Here is an 18,602-nt window from a genome sequence, read left to right as displayed (position 1 = left end):
AGTTTATGTCTCGGAGGGTCCCGAAAGCTGGGGAGGAACCTAGTAGGATGTGTATTTCTATTCTGAGACTCGCAGCTAATTTTACTTACTAGTGATGTCCATGAGAAGTTTGAAAATTCCCTTAGGCAGGACAGTACGTCGTCCGGTTGAGCAGTTGCTCCCGCAGGGTTCAAAGGTCCCAACTGTGGCTCCGCGCTTACCAAGGTGGTGGCGAAAGAGCTTACCTGCAGTATACCTGCAGCGGTTTCGGTGACTGAGTTGACTGTGCTTGCAGGAATATACTAATGGTGGGTACGAGGAAGAGGCAAAAGCCCGTCGCAGGCGGTACAACCACCTCTGATGTACGAGGTTGTGAGTAGAAGAGTACGGAGGCAGCCCAATTGACAACAAAGTGCATCCAACGGCTCAAGTACCGACTGACGCTCGCCATCAGGACTGTGAAAGGGCTATCTGCATCCGTGCAATGATTTGCGGTGTGCATTTGCATTTGCAGAGGGCAGATTCAGGAGCTCGGAAAATATATCCCAAACGCCCGTGGTCCGGCTGCGTCATGTCTCAAGGGCAGGGCAGCTAAGACGGAAGCTCTGGCCCGACCAAGGCGACGGAGCCCCTAAACGATCGGGAAATGGAGACTAGGGGCGATGGCGCCGGGTAGGGCCTACGATTTTTCGTGCTTGACTATTTTGGTTCGGTGGAGGCTAATTTGCGCCGCGCTCCACCTTGTTCCGGGCTGGTCTGGCCCTGACTTTGCGGATTTCTGCATGACCGAGGGGTGTGTTCCGTGCGCTGTCTGTGCGATTTGATATTGCAATCTTCCCGTGGCAGATTCGTCATGGGGTTGGGTGGGTGGTGGTTGGACTGGTCGGTCGGAGGACTTGGTCGGTTGGTACTGGGATGTTAATCCAGGACGAGTGACTGACTGAGTACCCGAAGGCGTTCTGTAGGAGGTACCACAGTAGTGGTGTCGTAGGAGTACCGGGCTTGACTACTCCGGACTTTAGATGTGTCAAGGCACGTTCGACATCCCACGAGTGCCTCAGATCGGCCGCGACGCGTGGGCCCGGGCGTTGCCCCCACTGGGTGGAACGAGAAAAGGGGTTCTGGAGTTGCTGGTCAAGGCCATTCTGGAACTCGCATGGAAAGGAGGACCCCACGGGAGAGTGTTCACCCCTTTTCTCGGGGGTTTGTAGTGTTGATGTAGTGTTGTGGTGGTGGTGGTTCTGTTATTGTGTACCTCTGTAGCTGGAATGGTGGAGATGCCGGTTGCGGAAGGCGTCAAATAGAGCTGGATGCGGACGATAATAATAGTAAACACGACTCACGAGCATTGTGAACGGAGAGAAGCAAGGAGAGGACATTAGGGTATTCTAGGAGGAAAGGAGAAACTCGGTCAGGAATAAATATCACGGGACTCCCCCACCTCCCTTTCCAACCTGCTGCTCCTCTCTTCCTCCTCGACACCACTGCAGTCAGTACCGGTAAGTCACTCCAGCTTGATTCTGTTGCTGTCAATTCATGTCTGTGTGTCATCATGCACATTCTACGCCCCAATCCATGTCTCTACCCCCATGTATCCCCCAGTCCGCTGCTTGCCAACGTTTGTTGGCAATGACGGCAGCTTGTCGACATCCAGATTGGCCAGATGATCGACACGCCGTGGCGACTGCGACCCCTCCTTGTCCAAGGTCGCCCGGTGCTTTAAGATAGCCACGTTTCCTCTCACCCGCTTTTTTTTTCCTGCTTCTCCAACTGACCGACCGCAGCTTTACACTCTTCTTTCATCCCCCTCTATCATTCACAATGGCTGCTAAGGCTCTGCCTGCCCACTTGCGCACTCCCGCGAACGATGAGTCCGGCTTCTCGGGCAAGCACCACGGGAAGTCCCAATCGCACATGGTAAGCACCCCTTCTATCTAGCATACTCGCCGCGGACGCAAGAAAACCGAGCACGAACCACAAATCGTCGAGTAAGGCAGGCAGCCTTCGGGGCGCAGACCCAGACTGGAGCTCCTGCCGGCAACGTGGATGACGGCACCTGCCTGAACTTTCAAGGGGAAGCTCCCGTCGCCCCCGCCGAGATGCTTCTGCTCTGCTTGACTCTGCTTTGCCCTGCTTTACTGCTCTACTCGGTCCGACTGCTTGTGTTGATCGGCTGCTACATTCTCTTCTACTTGTACCAATTATCTGCTTTATTTTATTCCTTCACAATGCTTACGCATACCGTCTCCAACCAGGCCTTTGAAAATGCCTCCACTAGCGTCGCCGCTTCCCAGATGCGCAATGCTCTGAACGCCCTCTCCGACACCGTCACCGACCCTAACGAGAAGAAGCGCTTCGAGGCTGAGATGGACAACTTCTTTGCTCTCTTCCGTCGTTTCCTCAATGACAAGGCCAAGGGTAACGCCGTCAACTGGGACCGCATCGCCCCACCCCAGCCTTCCCAGGTTGTTGGCTACGACGAGCTCGGTGCCGACGCCTCTGTCGAGTTCCTCAACAAGCTCGCCGTCGTCAAGCTCAACGGTGGTCTCGGTACCTCCATGGGTTGCGTTGGCCCCAAGTCCGTCATTGAGGTCCGCGAGGGCATGTCCTTCCTCGATCTGTCTGTGCGCCAGATCGAGCACCTGAACCGCACTTTCAACGTCAACGTCCCCTTCGTCCTCATGAACTCTTTCAACACCGACCAGGACACCCAGTCCATAATTAAGAAGTACGAGGGCCACAACGTCGACATCATCACCTTCAACCAGTCCCGCTACCCCCGCATCATCAAGGACTCCCTCCTGCCCGCCCCCAAGAGCTTCGACTCTCCCCTCCAGGACTGGTACCCCCCTGGTCACGGTGACGTGTTCGAATCCCTGTACAACTCCGGTACTCTGGACAAGCTGATCGAGCGCGGTATCGAGTACATCTTCCTGTCAAACGCCGACAACCTGGGTGCCGTCGTGGATCTGCGCATCCTGCAGCACATGGTCGACTCCAAGGCCGAGTACATCATGGAATTGACCGACAAGACCAAGGCCGATGTCAAGGGTGGTACCATCATCGACCAGGACGGCAAGGTCCGCCTGTTGGAGATCGCCCAGGTCCCCAAGGAGCACGTCAACGAGTTCAAGTCCATCAAGAAGTTCAAGTACTTCAACACCAACAACATCTGGATGAACGTCCAGGCCATCAAGCGCGTCGTCGAGGAGAACGAGCTTGAGATGGAGATCATCGCCAACGAAAAGTCCATCCCCGCCGATAAGAAGGGTGAGGCTGACCAGGCAATCTATCAGCTGGAGACCGCCGTCGGTGCTGCCATCCGCCACTTCAAGAACGCCCACGGTGTTAACGTGCCCCGTCGCCGTTTCCTGCCTGTCAAGACCTGCTCCGACCTGATGGTCGTCAAGTCCGACCTGTACCGTCTGGAGCACGGCCAGCTCGTCATGGACCCCAACCGGTTTGGCGGCGTCCCCGTCATCAAGCTGGGCTCCGACTTCAAGAAGGTCTCCGACTTCCAGAAGCGCATTGCCAGCATCCCCCGCATCGTCGAGCTGGACCACCTGACCATCACCGGTGCCGTGAACCTGGGCCGCAACGTCACCCTGAAGGGTACGGTCATTATCGTCGCGACCGAAGGCAGCACCATCGATGTTCCTCCCGGTTCGGTGCTGGAGAACTGCGTTGTGCAGGGTAGCCTCCGTATTCTGGAGCACTAGATTTTTGACATCGGGAAGTTCGCAGTCGCTGTGCGGAGCGGACCCGGATAACGGATAATTTTCCTTGTTTGTTTGGGAGGTGCATTCGATGGAATTATGGAGTATGCAGATGTTGTGCCGGTGCTACATTACAATAATCCAGCGTCTTTGTTTCTTTTCTTGCTGTTCCCAGCTTTTCTTTCAAAAGTACTAGCCGAATAGCATACTCCTTTTACCTCTTGATAGTATTTTCCGAGCTGCGTTAGGTTCGAAGTTGATTTAGATAGCTGCGATAAGTTGCATGCACCAGGTGTTTAGCATTTTATTAGTGGGTACGCACTCGGCGAACCCATAAACATACAGTGCGCCAACCCTCTCTGTTGGAACATAGTAGTATCTTGCAATGTCAGTCACTATTACAGGTAAGCTGCGCCCATACTTACACTAGAGTATAACCGCTGCACTTCTACGAGCACACCACAGTTGAAACTTCATGTGACATGCCTTATCTCTAGATAAATTTGAAAGTGAATCAAGGCGCAAAGGCTACACACCTCCCAATACTATTATGCTCTGACCCTGTATCAAAACCCTTCTTCCAATCTACCAGCTGGAAAACCCTCGTATCCACAAAATGCTGGCCAGGATGAGATAACCCGGTCTGCAGCATCTTGACAAATTACAACACGGTATTTCGCTCATACACCATTTTTCCTCTTCAGACAGAACCAGTAAATTTCCAAGGGATACTAAACTCATGCAGGGAAAATCACCTTTTCAACGTGATATTATTAATCAACATCTCCGAAGCAGAAATATTCTTCGTAGACCCTATCAAACTAACCCTCTCACCCCGACGCAACGCCATAATCGCGCTTCGCGTGGGCGTAGACATCGCCGCCTCTGTCGGCGTCATATTCAGCACTGCTTTAATGGTGCCATGGGACTTAATAGCATCGACATCCGCGTTTTCATCACCTGTAATCTGAACCGTCTCGATTCTCGCTCCGGACGACCTGCTCCTCACTTCCTCTTTCAACCTCGCCAGGTTCGCTGTTCCGTCCTAAGGCAATAACCCTCGCGCCCATCGCAGTCGCAACCTGTACACCCAAACTCCCATAAAACCCGTAGCTGGACAAATAACAATCGTATCCCGCGCCTCAAGACAAACATCCCTAAGCCCACCATACGGCACAAGGGGAAAAGCCATATACGCCAGATCTTGCAGTGAATACCCCATTTCTTTGTCGAGTCTCGCTTCGTCGAGCGGGATACAATTCACCAATGGAACCTTCGCATACTCCGCGAACGTTCCATCCCACCAGATATCCCGCATAAGTTTCTTGCTCCCTTCGCTTGATCCCTCCGAAGAAAGAGTCCGGGTCATCGCGTGCGCGGGTCACGGTATCGATGTAAGTTGGTCGCGTTGTAGGTTTGTTGCGTTCGCTCTGATGGCGGCGATGTGGCCGATTGCGCTGAAGCTGCAAACTAGTGGGACTGGGAGAGGAAGGGCATTGGGTGGGTGCCATCGCAGGTTGCGCGGTGGTAGGGAAGGATTCCTGCTGTGGCTATCCGGACTATAGCGCTGCCGAGTTCTGGGTGTGGTGTTGGGAGCGTTTTGAGGGTGATGCCGGTTTCGCGGCGGTCTAGGACGAGGGCGCGATATGTAGCGGATAAGGAAGATATGGTGAGTGTGAGCTTCCTAATTAGAATTGGAAAAACTGATATATATGGAAAGGCTTTATGTCTTGCTAGGAGGTATGCCTTTTTCGTCGTGTGTTTACTTCGCTGGGCCGAGCTCTTTTCACCGCTGCTTGGAAAACACCTCGCAGAAGTACCTTTATCGGAAGTGAGCGAGGTGATATACTGCAACGGAAATTGGAGTAGTGTACCAACTAGTACTGTAGTACTACTAAATTGCAAGTACTGGGCAAGCGTTTGTTCGGGACATCCGTTGTCGGCCATGATTGCTCTGAGAATAATTCTGGCAATCAGGCTGCCGCAAGGCTGAACGTGATATCAGATCCGACACCTATTTTTTGTAATAGCTAGGGCAGGATACCTTCGGGGGGTGGTGAATTGCTGTATGATACAAATAATTGGTATTTACCCTGTAATTCAATTTTTATTTTCTATTTCCTGGCCTGAACTGATGTGATGCGAAGATTCTTTTGGAGCTTCGCCTCCACTTCCCCCACAGCGGCGAATACAAAAATCCGAGCTTCGGATTGGTGGGTTTGCGTCCTGAATTACATTGTCGAACGTCATTTTGGCTTGCGACTAGGTTGTTTACTGCGCTAGCTCCAATTGTAGCTAGTGGCAGGGTAGGAGAACGTGAGGTTTTTTTCTAGGCTCATTTGCTAGTGGCCCCACTGCTTGGACGACAACCCGGGTGTATCCTGTTTTTGCCTGGTACTTTGCTGACTAGAACTGCGATTTAGTTCCTAGATTCACGAACATTTTTAACCTTGGTTATGCTGATCTTTACCCGTTTTCTTCTTGGCTTCTCAGGCCTTACCTGGCTTTTGGGCTACCCTAAGGTACACACCTGGTCAAATGTTATCTGACCATGTCCGAAATACCCTGACAAGAGTACAAATATCTTGTTTCAATAATGCCTCTAAGTAATCACGTCGCCTCATACTGGATACATCGGATTCCTTTCCACGCTGTCGCCCCCGTCGTCATACATGGCGACATTCATGGCGACAACTGAGCGTGCCCTGCATGCGTTAGCCACCGCTGATCCTCTGAAGGTCAGTTCCTCTACCTTCCATTTTTTGGACATCTATACCTCCACACAGCATTGTCCTCCTTTGAAAAGTGTCTTATTGATCCTCCAAGTGAAATGCCCGACCAGCGCAACCTCGCTCCAGGCCCCTCGCCAACATCCAGCAGCCACAGCCCGGGGCAAGAACAATCGCTGTGCAAGCACCAAGCAGAAGCCTCCAACTCGACCATAGTCCCCGACGAACACTCAGCCGCAGGCCCATGGAAAAAACGTGTCTCAACAGCCTGTCTGGCGTGCAAGAAATCGAAACGAAAGTGCTCAGGCACGTCCCCTTGCACTAATTGCATTACTTTCCACCGGGCGTGCATCTTCGATGAATCGCTCGACCAGAGGAGAAGGGTTGCTGCGAAACGTACCGCTGATGAACTTTCTTACCACCGCGATCTTCTACATGATCTATTTACCCTGGTGCGCGAGGCGGATCCCGCTGCGGGCTTGAGACTTCTTGAGCTTATTCGCGGGAATGCGAGTGCCGAGGATGTGAGAGAGTATATTAATGAAGCGCTTGCGTCGTTGAGTCGGGTTGCGTCGGAGTCTGCTGCGTCTGGGTCGGTGTCTGCTGTATCGGCCTCCAGCTCAGCATTTGGACTTGGACTTGCGGCGTCTGCCCCAGAAGATCCTGCGAAAGAAAAGGTTCAAGCAACAATCTCCAAGTTGGAAGATATGAAGGAAATCATCAATGTGGAAGGGAATGACCCGCCCTTCCGGAGTAAAGTGATGGACCTGAATTACCTTTGCGATGAGGCGCCCATCAAAGTTCCCGCGAAGCCGTGGACGAGTGTCACAGATGATGATGATCTGGTTTCTCATCTGGTCTCGCTTTATTTTACCTGGGATTATCCGTTTCATGCGTTTTTAGATCGTGATGTGTTTTTGAAGTGTATGGTGGCTCCTGGTGGGGGAAGTGAGTTTTGTAGTGCGTTTTTGGTAAATGCACTTTTGAGTAATGCCTGTGTGAGTATTCCTTGTGTCGATTGATATATGGACTTGGAGATGTTGAATGATTGTCTCTTCCTGCTGGATAGATGGATGGGATCGACTGACTCGACTCGTTAGTATTTCTCCGAGTTCTCCGAGGCATATCTCGTCCCAGGTGACATCTCCTCAAAAGGAAGTGAATTCCTAGCCGAGGCTGAGCGGCTGAAAGAGGAAGTCCCCTCAAGACCTAGCCTAGCAACACTGCAAGGTACACTGCTGATGTATGAGCGGTATGCCATGTCCCGTGATGATGATCTGGGGTATATCATGCTGCACGAGGCGATATCAATGGGCGAGACGCTCGGACTAGTCGGGCATAATGGTCCACGCATGACCAGTGAACAGCTTTCGCGAGATATGGATGCTTCTTGTCGGAGGACGGCGTGGGGGCTGTTTAATATCGATACGTGGGTGGTTTTTGTCCCCTCCGTAAAAAGTGTTTCAGCGACTAACCAGCACAGAATGGTTCATACCGGCTTTCTGCGCCCCTGTCTTATTTCCCAGGTCAATCTGCACCGTGTTGAGCGAGACGTTCATCTGGATCAGGATGTTTGGAGGCCTTATCCCTCTCATCGCGAGTGTCGCCCGTCTGAAATCAGCTTGTACTTTGAGGAGGCGTGTAATCTCTCCACGATTGCCCGGGATATCTCGCGCAGTATGTTTTCGGCGGAGCGTGTTGGGCAAAGGTTGAGCCGGGAGGATTTGTATGAGCGGTTGATGCGGTGGAGGAAGTTACTGCCGGGAGAGTTCGACGAGGACATGCCGCCGCACCTGGTCTTGCTTCTGTGAGTCTCGCCTCGTTCAGCACCTCCCTTGTCTACATTCCTCCAGTATTTTATGGTGCTGCGGTCATGTAATGCTGACTTGCTAGAATGCGCTACAACACCCTCGTCGTCAACCTCTTCAGCTGCATCTCCGAAGACATCTCGACCGACGTCCCCAAGACCCCCGAAAGCCCACGCCAGTCGCCCGCTATCAAGTACAATGCCTGGCAAGTAACATCGACTGCAGCCCGGGGCATCGCATCCCTCGCACGTCTACACCGTCGCGAGTACGGAATGAGCCGCGCTCACCCCTTCGCCCTCTACGCCGTCAACTTGGCCCTCTTCACCATGATGGAGCAGGAATCGTTCGATGTTCTCGATCAGGACTTCCTCTCGCTCGCCAGTGCCTTCTCCATCATTGCCAGCCGCTCAGTGCTAGGTCGAAACCTCTTCCATATCTTCCGGCAGTCTGTACGGGCCAAGGCCCAGGGCGAGCGCATCCGAGATCTACAGTCGGTGCCTGACGAGCTCAAGGATCTATTCGACGAAACGCCGACGAATCGGGGACACGCGCGCTTCAACGACTACGCGGAAGGCCTGGAGAAGCTTAACCGAGACGGCAAGTACCACAGAATTAGTGAGGGCCAGAGCCTCCAGGACTACCCCGGTCTGAGCTTGTCAGATATGCTCGATCGATATGAGAGTCTCAGTCTTGGCAAGGACGATGTCTTGCCCGAAAGGCATCGGCCAGCCCCGTGCTAGCCTGCTGATTTGCTGCAGCTGGGATGAGTGGCGCATGTGGTGCAGATCCCATATTACCTGAGGGTACACTCTTGACCCCTGTGCACACTTTTGGCGGAGTCGCCACGCGCGTGCGTAGGAGGGAAAAACCGCCATATGATATCATATGGTCACCTGGCTGCTGCTCCAAACCGGTTGTGTGGCCGCTGAAATCCCGTCTAGGACGCAGGCGAGGGTGAGTGAGCTTGCATTGGCCAGTCAGACTCGCCTATTATATCCGTCGTTGACATCAAACAGCTGCTGGTCCCTCTCGTCCGCTGGCACTGCTCATTCTGGCCTCTCATCATTCTTATTTCGACCTTCGACCCACTCGACCCAGCAAGCCGTCTCGGGAGCTATAGCAACATCCCCGCGGTCGAGGGGCATCATGCTGAAAAATTAAGAGGGTCACCGAAAGATGGCACCGTGGACCGACTTGAAAATAATTATGCGAGCATCCCAACCCCGAACGAAGAAGTTCTTCGTTCGCTCCATTGTCAACCAAATTCGCGATGAATGACTGACGCACGCGATCAAATCGCCTCCGATTTCAAGTTACTCTTTCCAACGAAATTCGATCATCAGTGTGAAATACCGGTTTATACCGCCACCCTGTTCATTTACCTCAATGATCAACCGCCGGGACAGTGGGGGACACCAAAGTCCCCCAACTGACCCGAGCATTGCAGACATGACTTTCTCGCCTTTAAGCCCCGGCGCATCTGTACTACAAAACACCCATTTGGAACCTTCTCATACTGGCGCTCATCCCATTTCGCCGTCTAAGCCGATGAACCCCAATATTCGACAGCCTGACCCCGCCGCCGCGTCAACAGTGCCAGCCCAGGGTCAAATTGACCTTTCCAATCCGCGCGCCAACAAGATCGCGATCCCTCGCCTGGCTCCGCCAAGCACCCATCGCGGCCGTCGGCGCTCAGCAAAGGCATGCGAGCCCTGCCGACAACGCAAAATCAAATGCGATGGCGAAACGCCCTGTGGCCCATGCGCTTACAACAACAGCGAATGCATATATGGCGATGCCAAGCGCGTAAGAGATAAGAAAGAACTCGCGTCCATGACGAAAAAGGTCCATCGATATGAACACCTGCTACGCTCCCTCGAGGGGGACTCGGACGAACCAACAGCGCGCAGGATCCGAAAAGCGCTAAGAGTAAGTGACGACAATATGAACCCAACCTTGCATTCCCGCAACTCGACGACACCACCACAACGTTTTTTTGATCGGTAAATTTGACCATTGTAAACAGTATGAGCAGTCTCAAGATGGCAAGTCCCCAGGAGAAGATGCAACAAACTCGGATTCCTCGGTCGGCTCGCTCCAAGATCTTGACAAGGTGGACGAGGATCTGAACCGAGACGAGAATGCCCGCGCGGCTGGATTTTACGGCAAGAACTCGGAGGTTGTCTGGATGCAACGATTGGAAGATAATGTGGAACGCGAATCGATCTCGTCAACACTCTCCCCCATTACGCCTGTACCGCTTGGGACGCCTAGAGCCACTCGGAAATTGACGCGTGACATTCCCATCGCGATGATGAACTATCATCTGGACGACCTGCAAATACCGCACCTTGACGAATCTGATGCCTTTGCTGTGCCACCGCGTGTGGTGGCCGACGAATACTTCCAACGATTCTTTACGCATATCCACCCGTCATTTCCGGCTATCCGACGACAGACCTTCACGGCGCAGTATCGACAATTCGTGGAGATGTCGTCAAAGCCACCGCGAAAATGGCTGGGAATTCTCAATATGGTTTTTGCCATTGGATGCCGTCACTGTCGACTTGCGAATCCGGCGAAGAGTTCCCAGCATAACGATTTGATTTTCTTGACTCGAGTTCGGAAGCTGGTTTTCGATGAGAATGTGCTATTTGAGCATACCGACTTGCAGCAAATCCAACTTGAGTTCCTCGTGTCTCTTTACCTGCTTTATCTGGGGCAGATCAACCGGTATGTGTATTATCATGATCTTGTGATCAACTGTGATCAACAATATTGACGAAACCAGGGCCTCGAAATTCTCGAGTATGGCGCTGCGCTCCGCGCTTTCCCTCGGAATCAACCTGCGCCACACAGATTACCGCCTCCACGATGGCTCGAAAGAAGCCCGCAGTCGACTCTGGTGGTCCATATACATTCTCGAACACCTGCTCACATCAATGCACGGCCGGGCATCGGGCGTAGGCGAAAGCCTCTGCTCAGTACCACCTCCACTCCCCGTAGAAGAGGAATCCTTTGACGACCCAGAGATCCAGGACCTATTGCAAAATTCCAAATTTCGCGAAAGTCAGCTTCGCCCCACGCTCTTTGAATCACACATGGAGCGGAAGAAAAAAACCACCTGGATAAAAACGCACGAACCTTGTCCCGCCCTCTTCTTCTTCCACCTGGTTGATTTGACCCTCATCGCCCAAGCCGTCCTGAACAAAATTTACAGCATCGAGGGCCTTCGCGAAGGAACCAGCCAAACTGAATACAGATTGCAAAAGTACGGCTCACGCATGGATCGCTGGCGATCCAAGATTCACCCCAGCTACCAATTCAACCCGCCCGATGCGGGGCCCTGGCAGATCATTCCAAACCTGGACGATGAATCTATCCCCTATGCCCGCGAACGCGTCTGTCTCGCAATGAACTACTACTCCGCCCGAATTACCCTCTCCAGACCTTGTCTGACACAAACCCATTCCATACCCTCGGGCTCTCCCTCCCCGGGTACGACGCCCGCCGAGCCTTCACGCCATGCAAAATTTCGCACCGAACTCGCGACAACCTGTCTACAGGCTGCCTGCTCGCTCATCTCAGTCCTTCCAAAGGAACCAGATGAATCCTGGCTAGTCCACATGACGCCCTGGTGGAGCGTCCTCCATTTCCTGATGCAGGCTACAACCGCCCTCCTCCTGGGCCTATCATACTGCTCCTTCGCCTCGCCCCCGCAAAACCCCAGCATTGCACGCCTCTCCTCAACACAGAAGGACGTACCCCTGGATCTAAAACCTACCCTCCCGCTTCTCGCGGCGGATTTGAACATCGCTATTGCAGAGGTCCGGAAGGCGCTTTCTTGGATCCATGCCATGGCATCCTTGGATCCGGCTGCCCGCAGGGCGTTTTTGTTGTGTGATAGTGTTATTCGAAAGATTGCGCCCGGTCTCATTCTTGATCTTGAGGATTGGCCGAGTGCGGAGACGCTTGTTGGTGGGCCCGGTAATGAGGAGGATCGGATGGGGGGTTTGGATGAGTTGGTGGATTTTGAGGGGGTGGGTGGGGAGCCGTGTTATTTTGATTAGGGTCGCCTGCGTTGATGTTGTGTTGGTGTTGGTGGATTGTTGGGTTGTCGGATGGCACCTACAATCATTGTACTTATTAGTTATGTTCACGAGATGTGATGTGATACATAAATGGCTGAACATGATTAGCGTTGCGTTTAATGTGTGCTTGGTTTGGGTACCGGGGTTTCAGTTCTTTAGGTTGTCTATATGGATTTGGTAGATGGTGCTTCGGTGTTGCTTTAGATTGAGAATCATCGATTTTAACTTTGCCTTTTGCCCTGATGTGATATGTTGATACTAGGCTTTGTGCTAGACAATTTTTTATGCTTTTGTGATGCGATGATATATATATTCGGAACAAGTGTATCTACTTTTATCTCAATTCATCTAGTGTTGTAAAATATGTTGAGATAGTCTACGACGAAGCACTAAATATTGAATAAGGGCCTGCTAGACTATGGACCTTGATGGAATTGACAGAACTTGAACTTGACTTCCGGGGGTATTTATCCCTGAACGGGCGGCAAGCCCCTGAGTAGTAAATCCCTCATAATCGGTCTCGATCGGGGTTCTTCCATGAAGATCTCCCGAATGTAGAATATAATGGTGGCAAGAGAGCTTGAAGCGTATATCAAGCTCAGTGCCTCCGGTTTCCCTGGACAGGCATGCCGGCAGAGGTTGGGAATGAGGCATCAATTCGGTGCCTTATCCTGGAACCTCAACAAAATATACCAACTTGTTGTTCCGAAAAATAGCAAACGTCGAATAGAGTACGCTTCAAATCAACCCATATAAACATGAAACATTTGACAGCTGACATCTTGTTTCAAGTCCCTGACATCCGGGATCAACTTAAGTTTCATTCCAACCAGGATGCCCGAACGGCGAATCTACTACCAAGCTCATTCGCAGACATTAAGCCCCCAGTTTCATGCACGTAAACTGTAGCTCTGTCAGGGTAGATTGCCGAAGAACTAAGTTCAACCCCGGTAATACCGTGGTGTGAGGTGTGAGGTGGTTTTTGGGGCGGCATTGTTCAGCTCTGTGGGGGCTGTGTTCGACTCGTATTTTTGTCGGGCGCTGTTTGTTTTCGATCGCGGTCAAGTCTAAACTTTGGTAATGTGCTTATTTGCACTCGCTTTTTTATCAATTAGAAGTGGATTTTGAGGCTGTGTACTCGATACCTTATTCAGCATAGGGGAGACCGGAGATCGGGTGGGCTTACCCAGCTATGTTTGCGGGTTAGTGCCTGCAGGGTGTGTTATGGGGGAGCACCCGGGTGATGGCTGCTAAAAATGGCACAAAGAAATGCAGCAAAACGTCATGGCTTTAGTGATAAGATAGAATTGCTTCTTTGACTAGCAAAATATGCCAAGGGATGGATGTATCGGCATTTTCTGTGTCTATTTACCGGCTCACGGTTCGGAATGAATGATGTCTAGCAACCATTCCATCCCGGCTGCTTCAAAACAAGCACATTGATCCCGACTCCCTGCGCTAGGCAGCGAGGGTAGTATCCACAGTAATATATTGGAAACAAAATGAGAATATTTTTTGAGCATCCATGGGGACCATCATTCGAACCCTTTGCTAAGCCCCCCAAATAGGCTCCACCGGCCGTGTGGGGGCCACGTCTAACCCCAAACTCTGCCATGGATACTGAATGAACCCTGAATGGACCGGAGCGCGAACGATGAATAATAATCAATCGCCTCGGAACCAAGTACACGTGCCTTCGAACCAGAATGGAAATGGACTTATAGACATGAATCGAAGAACTGCGACGGTCAAGTGCCACTGCTGCCGGGATTTCTTCGCACGCCTTTTTGTGGAAGTGTGTGCGAGCGCAAGGCTGAGGCTCTGAGAGGAAGGACCTGCGAAACTCATGTCCGATGAGTTGTTTCTCGTGTATGCATATCCTCAGTAAATCTGGGCAGGGCAAGCACTATGTTTATGCCTAAACGGAGACCGTCTGTGCTCACGGTGGACTTTCAACGGATGCTACGCTACTCAGAGTTTTGCACCATCAGGTCAATATAGAATGAAGTATATTAAAGAATTGCAACATGCCTCACGATTAGGCAACTGCCATAGCAAAGCTTACCCAAGATTGTCCCTTCGACCCCTATTCCTCCTGCTCAGCTAGTTTATAATATTTCCGTTCCTGTCGAAAGATCTTCAAGGAGCAACAAGGCTGGGATAGCTGCTTGGAGAAATGATGGGAGCATATGGGGCAGAAGCAGCCGCAAGCCAGACTGGCTGAAAATAGCCCGGGCGTTGGCAAATCAGAGCAGAGGCTAGGCCTCGCACTTGAGACTGAACAAGGCTGTACCACGTTAGTGGCGACGATCACGTCCCCACAGTAATTATCAGCTATATTCACCTCTCGAGATCTCGTAGGGCAGCCTAACGGTATAAAGCGGAGAATTCCCAATGCATTGTCATTGTTGGTAGAGCACAGTTGCCTCATCTCCGATCACAATGCGAGGTGCATTTTCTTTTCTTTCTACACTCGCCCTCCTGACCACGGCCATTGGAGTCGATGCCTCGCGTCTATCCAAAAAGTCCTCCGGCTCCATCAGCGCTTCCGTCCCGCGGTACATCCGCATGCCCATCGACCATTTCAATAAATCGGACCACCGCACCTTCCCTAACCGGTACTATGTCAACGATACATACTATGAACACGGAGGTCCTGTCTTCCTCTACGACGCGGGAGAGTCAGGACTTGACCCTGAAAGCGCGGCCTCCACAATTGCCGAAACCTACGGCCAGTCCTCTGTTATGCAACTGACGAGGAAATACCACGGTATCGCGATTGCATGGGAGCACAGGTACTTCGGTACAAGTCTTCCGTTCCCTCTTGCCATGAACAACGGATCAATCACCGATCCCTGGGGTTGCTACCAAGCTGGCGATGACTGCACCCATCAGCCGGTGAATGCCCCCGACAGCTACGAATACCTCACGATCGACCAAGCCCTCGAAGACGCCGTCTACTTCGCCCACCACTTCCGCCTTTCTCACATCGACTACCCTCTCACTGCTGAACATACCCCATGGATCTTCATCGGTGGCTCCTACCCCGGGTCCCGTGCTGCCTTCGTCCGTCAGCGTAACCCGAAGACTTTCTACGCCTCGTGGGCCTCATCTGCTCCCGTTGAGAGCCGTCTGGATGGATCTGCCTACTACAATACCATCGAGCGGTCGATATCAGAGCCTTGTCGAAGCGACTGGATCGCGGCCATCAACCACGCCGATGATATAATGGACGGCAAGTACGGCAAGAAGGCCTTTGTGGAGCTACAGAAACTGCTCTACGTCGCCGAAGCAACTACGCAAGGTCTGAACTCTTCATATGACATCTCGGAGGCTACCACCTATCAGCGCAGTCGCCTCGCCAGCCTCTTGCAGGCTGGCTTTGGTGCTAGTGAGTCGACTGCTTTCCAGTACGAAGGACCTGCTGGAACTGTGGATATTGTCTGCCGTCATATGGAACGCTACGATCCATCTGCCAGAGCCTTCAACCACACCAACCGCGAGGAAAAGATTCTGAGCAACCCTGGCACTGGAAAGCTCCACCCAGATGGAATTGCCGAAGTCTATAGCCCGTCCGTTGCCCTGGAAGCCCTGATCTATGGAACCCGTCGCTATCAGTATGAGGTGTACCTAGCAATGCTTAAACAAGAGAGCTCCAGCGCCGGCGCCGACGATGGGACAACCAAGAAGGTTCAAGTCGACCCCAACGCGGATACCCAGGCCTGGTATTGGATTGTCGCAACTGCGCTGGGTGATTTCCAGGGCTCAAACCCTGCCAATATTTCCATTGTTAGCCGGTACTCCAACTGGACCGCTGAGCGCACAACGGAGATCGTTGACGGTCTCGAGTTCAACCCGAAGATCTTCCACGGTGAGCCTGACGTCTCCAAAATCAACAAGTACGGGGGCTGGAAGATGAACCCAACCCATGTCATGTTCACCAATGGTCAATATGACCCCTGGAGAGGATTCTCTGTCGCCAGCCAGGATACAAACTACGGGTCCCCTGAGCGCAAGATTGTTCAAGATGTGCCCAAGTGCCATACTGCTCCTGAGGAGGGTACTGCGTTTGGCTGGGTGTACCCTGGTCAGGTTCATGTTTCTGACTTTGATGATCAGAAGGGAAGCATGAGTAATAAGAGCTCGCCTATGTATCAGGGTGTTACTCTTTTCAGTAAGGCTTTGGATGCTTGGTTACCTTGCTTTAACAAGGAGTGAAGATAGATTGGTGGTGATTTCATTCTGCTGTTCATATTGGATTAGAATTTTCCGTGCATATAGTGATGCTACTTTTACGATGAAGAATCAAATATTTTTGATGTTAGTTTTAGTGAATGCGTAACGCATGTAGCTGCTGTATAGTAGCAATAGACACAAAGTAATATCAGTAGCTGATCCGTCACGACAATCAGTGGAGGCCATTACTCGCACACGAGAACGCTGAGTCAAAACCACCTTCCTTGTAACTGTCGAGTACCGATTGCACGGATGCCTAAAAGAAAGAGATTGGTCAGCAATGTGGATCGAAACAAGATCTGACGTTCGTGAAACTTACATATGTCCCAGGCCCAAGGAAGAAAAGCCCAATCAAAATAATAATGCCGTTGAAGAGCAGCTCCACCCAATGCCGAAGACCCTGCTTCTTCGTGAGATTAGGATGATCCGAATACAGCATCCGAATCCAGGCCCACCCCCATAGAATAAATCCAAAATAGGACCCGAAGATAGCACTCATAATGGAAAGCAAATTCGTGAAGAACGGAATCACCTCCGCAATCACCCAAGCCACAATCCAAAGGAAGAGCAGAATACCCGACCAACAGGCCCACCCAAAAACAGTATGATTAGTCTTGTGCCGAGTCCCCTCGAACATGCGGAAGAAAATGAACCGAGCGGAGACAGATGCATATAGAACACCGAGGAAGATAAGTGTCGGAACCATGAATGAAAACGAGACTTTCATGAAGACGTCGTTGCCCAGTGAGCCGAAGGCTGGCGAAGTGATGTACTGATTTCCGACGAAAACGTAAACAAGGGCCCCAACGATGGTGAAGAGGATTATTTCCGCAACTGTCACCGCTGCGAGAGACTTCCAAAAATCGTGCGGCTCTTTCATTTCGGAGATGAAGCTGGGTAGTGTGATCTGGCCGATGAATGTGAAGCTTATATTCAGGAATGCGCTGAGGCCTTGCACGAATGTTGTGCCAGGTGCTGGGAAGTTGAGGATCATCGGGTCGCCTTTTTCTTCAGTCCAGCCATAGGGGTGGTCTTGGATACCGGCGAAGATTATCGATAGTAATATTGAGAGGAAGGTGGCGATGGCGGAGAATGTGCCTATTTTTGATAAGGTGCTGAATGTGCGGGGGAGAGAGCAGATGAATGAGATGATTGCTGTTATCATGGCGAGTGCTACTGTGCAGAATGGTTGGCCTGCGACAGTGTTTAGATACTCGGCCCCGACGAGGCAGTGTAGTGCTTGGATGAAGGTGTTGTTCAGGAGGAACATGGCTGCGGCGATGTACCAGACAATATCTGAGTCGAAAAAGAGGATCTTGCTTATGTCGCAGACGTCTCGAACTTCGGGGTGTCTCAGGCAGAATCGCCTGGTAGAATTAGAAAGAGCTGAGAGATCCTAAAAAAAAGGCAGCATACCAGATAGTTAATGAAGTGTACAGGACAATCATTGCGATAACCACGGTACACAAAAGGCCCGGGATGAGACCGAGTACCGAGTAGGACCATGGAAATGACATGATAGCTATACAGATATACTCAGAGAAGAGCAAAGCGGCTGTCTAAACTTCACATTAGTTGAAACTCACTCATTACTGCGATTGTATCAAAGTAATTACCATCTGCCAACTGCATGTTCGGTAGTTGATGGTATCTTCGTTGCTCAGAACAATTTGATCGCCGAGATTGTTAGTCATGAGAGAGCCCGTTTCTGCCATGGTCGCGGCGTCGTAGTCGCAAGGGGGCTTTCCGTTCTTGAGATGAAGGTCTTGGGGCTTGATGACTTTTTCTTCTGCTTGGGGCAAGGGTCGTGATTCGAATACAGAGTCGTGATCCATCTCTCCTGTTGGTTGGCGCGTTACGTGAATTTATCGACGGTTCGGTCTGAAGATACGCTTGTGTATGCGGTATTGCGTCTGGGCGGAATTGTTGGGTAAATGTGAACTTTTCAGCGTTAGTTCAGCATGAGATCGAACATCTACCATCAATTGCTGCAATAGACGAGGATACGGGCTGCGTTGGGGATGTATCAAGAAGTCGGCAGGA

The 18,602-nt window shown here is 51.6% G+C and overlaps 6 protein-coding genes across 6 annotated transcripts; 4 read left to right on the top strand and 2 right to left on the bottom strand.

The window, feature by feature from the left end:
* Positions 1 to 1,800: 1,800 nt before the first annotated feature.
* ugp1 (UTP glucose-1-phosphate uridylyltransferase) lies at positions 1,801 to 3,698 on the top strand (the record flags this gene model as incomplete). Its single annotated transcript, XM_056614832.1, has 2 exons — positions 1,801 to 1,896; positions 1,977 to 3,698. 2 exons carry the CDS (start codon positions 1,801 to 1,803, stop codon positions 3,696 to 3,698), a joined length of 1,818 nt encoding a protein of 605 aa, XP_056477804.1.
* Positions 3,699 to 4,525: 827 nt separating this feature from the next.
* On the bottom strand, positions 4,526 to 5,064 carry N7532_002337 (putative isopropanol dehydrogenase; the record flags this gene model as incomplete). The annotated part of the gene is made up of 3 exons (XM_056614831.1): positions 4,526 to 4,601; positions 4,656 to 4,808; positions 4,868 to 5,064. 3 exons carry the CDS (start codon positions 5,062 to 5,064, stop codon positions 4,526 to 4,528), a joined length of 426 nt encoding a protein of 141 aa, XP_056477803.1.
* Positions 5,065 to 6,367: 1,303 nt separating this feature from the next.
* Positions 6,368 to 8,972, top strand: N7532_002336 (uncharacterized protein; the record flags this gene model as incomplete). Its single annotated transcript, XM_056614830.1, has 5 exons — positions 6,368 to 6,433; positions 6,502 to 7,422; positions 7,525 to 7,853; positions 7,908 to 8,231; positions 8,318 to 8,972. 5 exons carry the CDS (start codon positions 6,368 to 6,370, stop codon positions 8,970 to 8,972), a joined length of 2,295 nt encoding a protein of 764 aa, XP_056477802.1.
* A 646-nt stretch (positions 8,973 to 9,618) lies between these two features.
* On the top strand, positions 9,619 to 12,272 carry N7532_002335 (Zn(II)2Cys6 transcription factor; the record flags this gene model as incomplete). The annotated part of the gene is made up of 3 exons (XM_056614829.1): positions 9,619 to 10,222; positions 10,275 to 10,965; positions 11,024 to 12,272. Coding segments are annotated over 3 exons (2,544 nt in total), but the record flags the coding sequence as incomplete, so codon positions are not given.
* Positions 12,273 to 14,765: 2,493 nt separating this feature from the next.
* Positions 14,766 to 16,541, top strand: N7532_002334 (uncharacterized protein; the record flags this gene model as incomplete). The annotated part of the gene is made up of 1 exon (XM_056614828.1): positions 14,766 to 16,541. The coding sequence occupies one exon, from the start codon at positions 14,766 to 14,768 to the stop codon at positions 16,539 to 16,541; it is 1,776 nt and encodes a 591-aa protein (XP_056477800.1).
* Positions 16,542 to 16,731: 190 nt separating this feature from the next.
* N7532_002333 (uncharacterized protein) lies at positions 16,732 to 18,394 on the bottom strand (the record flags this gene model as incomplete). The annotated part of the gene is made up of 4 exons (XM_056614827.1): positions 16,732 to 16,815; positions 16,879 to 17,926; positions 17,976 to 18,118; positions 18,176 to 18,394. 4 exons carry the CDS (start codon positions 18,392 to 18,394, stop codon positions 16,732 to 16,734), a joined length of 1,494 nt encoding a protein of 497 aa, XP_056477799.1.
* Between the last annotated feature and the right edge of the window lie 208 nt (positions 18,395 to 18,602).

The sequence above is a fragment of the Penicillium argentinense genome (genome assembly GCF_028826775.1).
Source record: "Penicillium argentinense strain IBT 30761 chromosome Unknown utg000003l_segment0_segment0, whole genome shotgun sequence".
Lineage (NCBI taxonomy): Eukaryota > Fungi > Ascomycota > Eurotiomycetes > Eurotiales > Aspergillaceae > Penicillium > Penicillium argentinense.
This window is presented reverse-complemented; position numbering and strand designations above follow the sequence as displayed.